Below are 7,772 nucleotides of genomic sequence, written 5' to 3'. Positions count from 1 at the left end.
TATATATTGTATTAATTTATGTATATAAATTTTAATAAATATAAATATAAACTATGTATTTTATGTGTGTAAATTTGTTATATATATAAATACAAATTATTACTGGTCAAATACTAATTTAAAATGATAATATTTGGTGACTATATAGTATTATTATATTCTATAATCGGTTCAAAATATTTTAAATTTTTTTCTAACTAATAAATCAAATACCAAATAAAAAATTATAGTAGAAATGTAAAATAACCATTGTTATATTTTTGGTAGCCCAGAAAAAAGATTTGGCTAAGCCTCGTACAAACCAGACCCGGATAGAAGCCCAACCAACTAGTCTCACCTGCCCCGAAACCCGCCCAAACCACCCCGCAACGCACTAGGAGAACAACCCTCGGAAGTCGGAAAAGGTTTGATTGAGAATGAGAACAGTAAGACGAAACCATGGGCCGGGTGAGGTGAAGGCACAAATGGGCCGAGAAGGAAGCCGAATTTGGATGAGAGGTCCATCATAAAACATGGGAGAGAGTGGCATTAGGGTTTAGTGTGACAACTGACTGGGGAAGGAGCAAAGCGATAATTTACCAGTGCGAGCTCGCTGCCGCTTCTGCCCCGTTGGCTTCTACACTGCAACCATGGTAAGCTACCTCAACAGCTTGCTTCTTCTCTGTCTACCAATCCATGTTCCTTTTGAATTATCTGATTGAATTATTCTATTGTTTTTGAATTCTTCAGATCATTCCGGAGAAGAACCGCAAGGAGATCTGCAAATACCTATTCCAAGGTAGGTTCGTTCATCTTGTCTGATAGATTATTGTGTTCTGAATGAATGAATGAATGAATGGACGAATGCATTTGCAGAGGGAGTATGCTACGCGAAGAAAGACTTCAATCTTGCGAAGCACCCTGAGATTGATGTGCCGAATCTGCAGGTGATTAAGCTGATGCAGAGCTTCAAGTCGAAGGAGTACGTCAGGGAGACGTTTGCCTGGATGCACTATTACTGGTTCCTCACCAACGATGGCATCGAGCATCTCAGGACATACCTCAACCTTCCTTCTGAGATCGTCCCCGCCACTCTCAAGAAGCAAGCCAAGCCACCTGGCAGGCCTTTTGGCGGCCCACCGGGTGACCGCCCCAGGGGTCCACCTCGCTTTGAGGGAGAGCGCAGATTCGGTGACCGTGATGGATACCGCGGAGGCCCACGAGGACCTGGCGGTGATTTTGGAGGAGACAAGGGTGGTGCTCCTGCTGACTACAGACCTTCTTTTGGGGTATTTCACATTGAACCAAACTATTGTTTCTTTTCAACTTTTAATATTCTTGTTATTTAGTTTGTAATACTATCTGACTTTAACTGTGGTCTTTCTATGTATGATCTGTTTCTAATTGCCGAATGGCCACTGCTCAGACTATTTTGAATTAGTTTGTTTGTTACTGTATTCTTGTTAGTCTAAAATGTTTTGTGTGCCAGCAAATTGTTGTATACTTCCGTGCTTGCTTCAAGTTTCAAGTGTTGCACATTATTCATTTGTTGACATAACTGTGGCGAATGTGCACCAAGTTTATATTCTTTTTGGTGTATTGAATGGTAGATTATTGTATATTGTTCTCTATTCTATATTGCATGCTATTTACTTGAAGAGAACAATGTTGTCCAGTATATTCTAAAGTCCATCTTGTGAAGTTGCTGAAAATTTTAAAGCCCCCCACTTCTCTATGTAATTCGAGACAAGGCAATTTTCTCTTGCAGTCAATTTTTTTGCCTTCTTTTTAATTGGCTTATGGTATGATCTAATGTAATTTGATTGTTGGCGTGGTATGCCAGTACACTTTTATTTAGAGCACTATTGTTTGATATTCACACCAATTATGTTTGATGCTGGTTGTTGGGTGTGGTAGTATTTCTTAGATCTCATCCTTGTGGAAATGGTCGTTTACATTTTTGAGTCTTTTTGCTGAATAATTTTGTCTGATTTTTCCATCATTCAGGGTGCTGGTGGAAGGCCTGGCTTTGGTCGGGGTGCTGGTGGTTTTGGAGGCGGCGCTCCAACAAGCTCAAACGCTCCTTAAATTCTTCAATATTTGCCCTCTTTTGCTGTTACATAGCTGTCTGTTGAGTCGATTGTAGTTTCCCTGGCCAAAAATTGGATGTTTGATCTGTTATTTTGCATTCATTTGGTTATTTATGCACTTAAGATTTTGAATTGTGTTTTTGATAATTAGAATGAGTAACTTAATTTCATGCACCATTATGGGACTATTTTTTGGATTTAGTAAGAACACTGTACCAGGAGTAGTCTTAATCTGTTGAGAGCTACATCCTGGCATCACTGCACGTATAAATGATTCAGCGTCACTCTTAAACTTGGCCAGCTCATTTATCCCCCCATAAAAGTCCTGGAGAAATTTTAATTAAGATAAAAAGGATGATTATTATATATAATTAGTTTCTTTTCTTTAATTATTTGAGTTAATATATAATATATTATTGGAAAATTTTCAAGTGTTCCATTTACTTTATTGGAATTTTAATGTTCCATGTAAGATTAAGTTGTAAGTTGATTTTGTCTTGTAGCTATTTATAAAAAGACAAAAATAGTCCTTCAATCATAAAAAAAAAAAAACAAAAGATAACACATGTGACTTGAAAAAATGCTGCACAGTAAAATAATGTATAAAAATTTTATTTCTTTATTTATTATAAATTATATTATTTATGAAGTCTCATAAAAAAAAGAAAATTTTGTTTAGAAAATACTTAAAAATAAAATTATTTCCAATAATGTGAAATAAACTTATAAATATAACAAATTTATTAAAAGAAATAACACTTTTTTATATTTCAAAAATTATATATATCATGTTATTTTATATTGATTAAATAATTATGTATCTATTTTATATATTTTTTCTTAATTTAAGAAGTTATGATTTATAAAATTGGCATATTGATTTTAATTGAAAAAAAAATTAAAATCATAAACTTTAATCTTATCTTGTACATGATACATGACAAATTATTAAATTTAATATTTACAAATATGATAATATTATGTTGTTACAATTTATTTTTTCATTGCTCAAATAAAATTATTCAATTTGAGTAATATATTTTTATTTTTAAAGGTATAAATGGTAATTATTAATTATGATAAATGATATGTCTAGTAAAAAAATAATTAAAACTTATTTTACTTCTACTTTTTTAAAATCAGAGTATTATTGATTTTTTAAAAAATCAAATAATTTAATTTTTTAGTAAAAATTTTTGTTTTAAATACATCTAAATATGTTTAAAATTTAATAAAAATACTTTATTATTTTAAAAAGTGTTTTTCACCAAAAAAAAAAAAATTATCCAAATAAATACTTTTTTGAGTAATACTACACATCTAAATCTTTTTATAAATCAACTCTAACCAAATTAAATTATAAGAATTGGAATATATTAGCTAGAACTGATTTTTGTTACGTTAAACTAACTTGGTTATACTTGATTAATAAAAATATTTGGATGTATAATATTATTTTATTTTTTTCTTGAGGTTATTCAATGTATTTAATGTTAATATTATTTCTCTTTAATAAGTATAGATAAACTAAAAAAATAATCTTACTTGCCTTACATATAATAATTTTTTTAGTTTTTTCTTATATAATAGTATTTAAATACAGCATGAATATTTCGCTTTAAAAATATTTTTATAATATATGATTGAAATTTGTCTTTTACTATATTATTTTATTTAAAAAAACAAAGAAAAATAAAAGAAAAAAAATTGGTGATAAATATTAAATATATCTCTATAATTAAAAACATTTTTTTATTTTTTTTATTCTTTTTAAATTTTCTGTTTCTTTGCATTTGTTTATCTACTTATTTATAATATATTAAAGGTGAAACTAAATATTATTTATTCTATATTAAAAATAAAACTAAATATTATTATCTTAAAAAATTAACACATAATATAAGTAAAAAATATTGCACATGCATCTTAATAGTGAAGTTGACATATTTTTTCTATTCAATATTTTGTTCATCCTACTAATATTAAAATCTTTTTTGTTTCGTTTACGTTTCTTAATCATCATACGGTATGAAAAAAATATTAATAATAATATTTATTAAAATCTAAATTAAAAGATGATTATTCTAAATAGATTCTAAAAAATCACAACAAAAAAGTTCATATATGCTCATTTATTTCTTTGATAAGAATTATCATTATTTTTTAAAATGTTAAACTAAATTTTATCATAAAACAAATAGGAGAAAAGACTTAAACAAAATAATATTAATTTAGCACAATTATGATTCTAAAATTTTTTATTTAATCAATTATAAATAGTATAAGTAGATATCTTTAACTTTTAACTTATAAGTGTAAGCAATTAGTTAATATAATTTAACAAAAATAGATTTAATATTTTTTCATATCCTGACCCAACACTATGACCCAGGTCCAAACACATGCTAAAAGGCCCATTCCAAAGAATGACCTTCGTCACCCACCGACCTCCCAAAGAAGTCGGGCTCGATGGATAGCTGTCACATAACACTTATTCAAATAAGTAACTGTCTCTGAAATCTCTCAATCTATTTCCAAGAGCCATATCCCAACTACCCTAAGATAAAGGGACGGTTATCCACCTTCAAAAGTGGAACTACTCCAACGGTGGTTATTGGATCACCATTATAAATACACTGACACCCCTCAGGTATCTCTAAGTTCCAATACTCTCTAAACCTGCTTACCCCCTTGCTAACTTAAGCATCGGAGTGTCTTTGCAGGTACCACCCCCCATTCTTTCACATATACAACTCAGACGGCGGCTCTCATATGTGAACCAAGTTGGAGACCACCTTCCATTGACGTTTGGGCTAATCTTTCAAGCCCAATCCACCTATTTCAGATTACCCACGTAACAATATTAATTTTAAATTTTTTTATTAAATAGTTTCTTATATACAAAAAAAATTAATTCATTATAGCTTGACAAAATTTACGAGTCTATAATTCTAGCTTTTTTTTTTAATTTGACTATAGATGTCTTTCACTTAAAGATGTTCATTAATGACTTAATATTTTAATTTTTTAATAAATATTTTTCACCAATAATATTAATGATGCACAAAATTTATTATTTATTTTTTCTATCAATCCCTTATTACTTATTTATTGTTAATTTTAAGTTATTTTTTGCCAAGTCTTACCCATAAAACTATCCATACCACTATCTTATATCATAATTTAATTAACAAGAATGATGAGATTAGTTTTTTTTCTAAGGCTTATAATTAATTAATTAATTAAAAATATTTTAATAAATTTATTTCTTTAATTAACGAATATCAGATAAAATTAATTTATTGTGAAATTCTATATTATCCTTAAAAATTTAGCACAATAAATTTAATACTTATACTTTAAAATGAGTTTAGTTGATAAAATTAAAATATAAGTAATATTATTCTTGCACAAATTTTTACTGATATTATTATAATAATACTTACTTGAGCAATTAAATTTAACTTATACTAATATTAAAATGGTCATTTTACCCTTTTTTTTATTTTTTCTCTTTTTTAAATAACTTAATAAAAATAGATTAATATTTAAAACAATTCATATTTAAAATTTTGAAAAATAATATGCATTTAATAAAATAATATGTATTTAATATAATAGAGAAAATTGAATTAAGTAAGTACTATATATGTAAAAGAGAAACAAACTAAATTACAAAATAGTATTATCTCATATAATAATAATAATATCCTTGTAAAATAAATAGATAAATAAAGTACATCGTGCCAAAGGAAGTCATTTGTTTTAAAGGAACGAAAAGGAGGAAAAAAAACTAACAGAGAGATAAAATGATCAATGAAAATTGGTTAGGAAAAAGAAAAGAAAAGTAAAGAGTGTATCAAAAGGAAATAACACAACACAAGTACAAGATAGTAATTTCTTCATTCTTTTCTGTGGGCTAAGGGAACAACTTGTCTTTGTTGTATGGTGCTCTTTAAAAAAGCAAAACTACTCAATATATATCTATTCAATCTTAGCCTTCTAATTATTTTATTATATATCTTAATGCTAAAAAAGATTGGAATATCAATGTATCAAAAAAATACTGTGATACATGTGAAAACCTTCCTATATTATTTAAACTTTGGTGAGTATTGTTTGAGCTCCAATAAATTTGTTATCCCAGCAGAACTCATTAACGCTTTGATCCCGTTTTATTTTTTTTTGTACCGTGTTTGTCTGTCTTATATTACCTTGCCTGGTAAATGACCAAACTTGTATTTGTTGAAAAAGTTAAGTAATCCTGAAGTTATTTCTAATTGCCGTGTTTTATTGTTGCTGAATTTAGACGAGTAAATTTAGTATTAAAATTAGTGTTTTTACCCGTCATAACATTATGAAAATATAAATATTTTTAAATTATGTCGGTAGATTTATAGAATCAAATGGCACAAAAGATTTATAAAATCAAATTATTTTTATAAAAAAATCGCAAGGAATAAAAGTTTTCGTTGACTAAAAAAATTAGAGTCTTTATAAATAAAAAATCAAATAATAAGAGTTTTAGTTATTATTTTATATGAAAGAGTTTAATTTTTTGTTAATAATTAATTTTAACATTTATTATTTAAAAATTTAAATTTAATATGTATATTTTTATATTTGATTAAGTGTTAAGAGTCTTTTGTATAAATAAAAATAATTAATTTTTATATTTGTTATTTAAAGTAATCTCTCTCACTCTCCTTCTCTCTCTATATATAAAAAATTATATATTAGTATAAAAAATTTAATTAATAGTTATAAAATGAATTCAACATTATTTTTTTTTGAAACAATTGAATCTTGATTCTAATTATTAATCACAATACTAGTATTTTTTTAAAATTATATGTAATAATATTTGAATGAAGAGAAGTGAAAATATAATTTGAAAAAATAAGCAGTAAAAATTTAAAACTAAATAAGAAAAATTAAAAAAATATACATATAATAATAATATATTTTTTATGTAAATAATAAAATGTGATTATTTTTAATTATATTTAATTATACATTTAATGTATTTTTATAATTTTATGAATTTATTTAAATTATATTATTTTATTAATTTTTTTGTAGAACAGAAATGTAGAAACTAGAGAGAGAGAGAATGAGAGAGGAAAAAGAGAGAAAGATAAAGAAAAATGAGTTAGAGAGTTTATTAATTTTGGAGAAAAAGATTTTATTTTAATTATGATAAGAATATCTCGTGATATATTTTGGTTTCTCAAATTAGTAATATAAAATATAAATTATAAGTTATATAAAGTGGAAAGAATAAAAAGAAATAGAGAAATAGAGAGAGGTGGATAAGAGGATGGAGGAAGGGAGTTTATTAATTTTGGAGAAAAATATTTCATCTCAATTTTAATGAAAAGTGTTATGTAACATATTTTTGTTGTTAGATTAGTAATACAATATAACTATATTTAAATTTCAATTTCAATATTTTACTTTTAATATTTCAATATTAATTTTAATTTTATTTTAATTACAATTAGAAAATGTCATGTTGTATATTTTGACTATCAAATTTGTAATTAGTTATTGATAATAATATATAAGAGAGATAGAGTAGTTGAAAAAAAAAAAGAATGAGAGAGATAAAGAGAAAGAGAGGAGGAAATAACTCTTTAATTTCAGAGAAAAAATTTGATTTCAATTAGAATAAAAAAGTGACATATAATATATTTTGATGGT

At 26.2% G+C, this 7,772-nt stretch overlaps 1 protein-coding gene across 1 annotated transcript; it reads left to right on the top strand.

The window, feature by feature from the left end:
• The first annotated feature begins 529 nt into the window (after nt 1-529).
• LOC130979087 (40S ribosomal protein S10-1-like) lies at nt 530-2,458 on the top strand. The gene is made up of 4 exons (XM_057902442.1): nt 530-632; nt 730-778; nt 856-1,268; nt 1,987-2,458. The coding sequence occupies exons 1-4, from the start codon at nt 630-632 to the stop codon at nt 2,065-2,067; spliced, it is 546 nt and encodes a 181-aa protein (XP_057758425.1). The 5' UTR covers nt 530-629; the 3' UTR covers nt 2,068-2,458.
• Nucleotides 2,459-7,772: the final 5,314 nt, after the last annotated feature.

This window comes from Arachis stenosperma, chromosome 5, assembly GCF_014773155.1.
Source record: "Arachis stenosperma cultivar V10309 chromosome 5, arast.V10309.gnm1.PFL2, whole genome shotgun sequence".
In the NCBI taxonomy this organism is placed as follows: domain Eukaryota; kingdom Viridiplantae; phylum Streptophyta; class Magnoliopsida; order Fabales; family Fabaceae; genus Arachis; species Arachis stenosperma.
This window is presented reverse-complemented; position numbering and strand designations above follow the sequence as displayed.

Coding starts and splice junctions, on each gene's coding strand:
- LOC130979087 (XM_057902442.1), top strand. Junction 779..855: donor CTGCAAATACCTATTCCAAG/GTAGGTTCGTTC, acceptor ATGCATTTGCAG/AGGGAGTATGCTACGCGAAG. Junction 1,269..1,986: donor ACTACAGACCTTCTTTTGGG/GTATTTCACATT, acceptor TCCATCATTCAG/GGTGCTGGTGGAAGGCCTGG.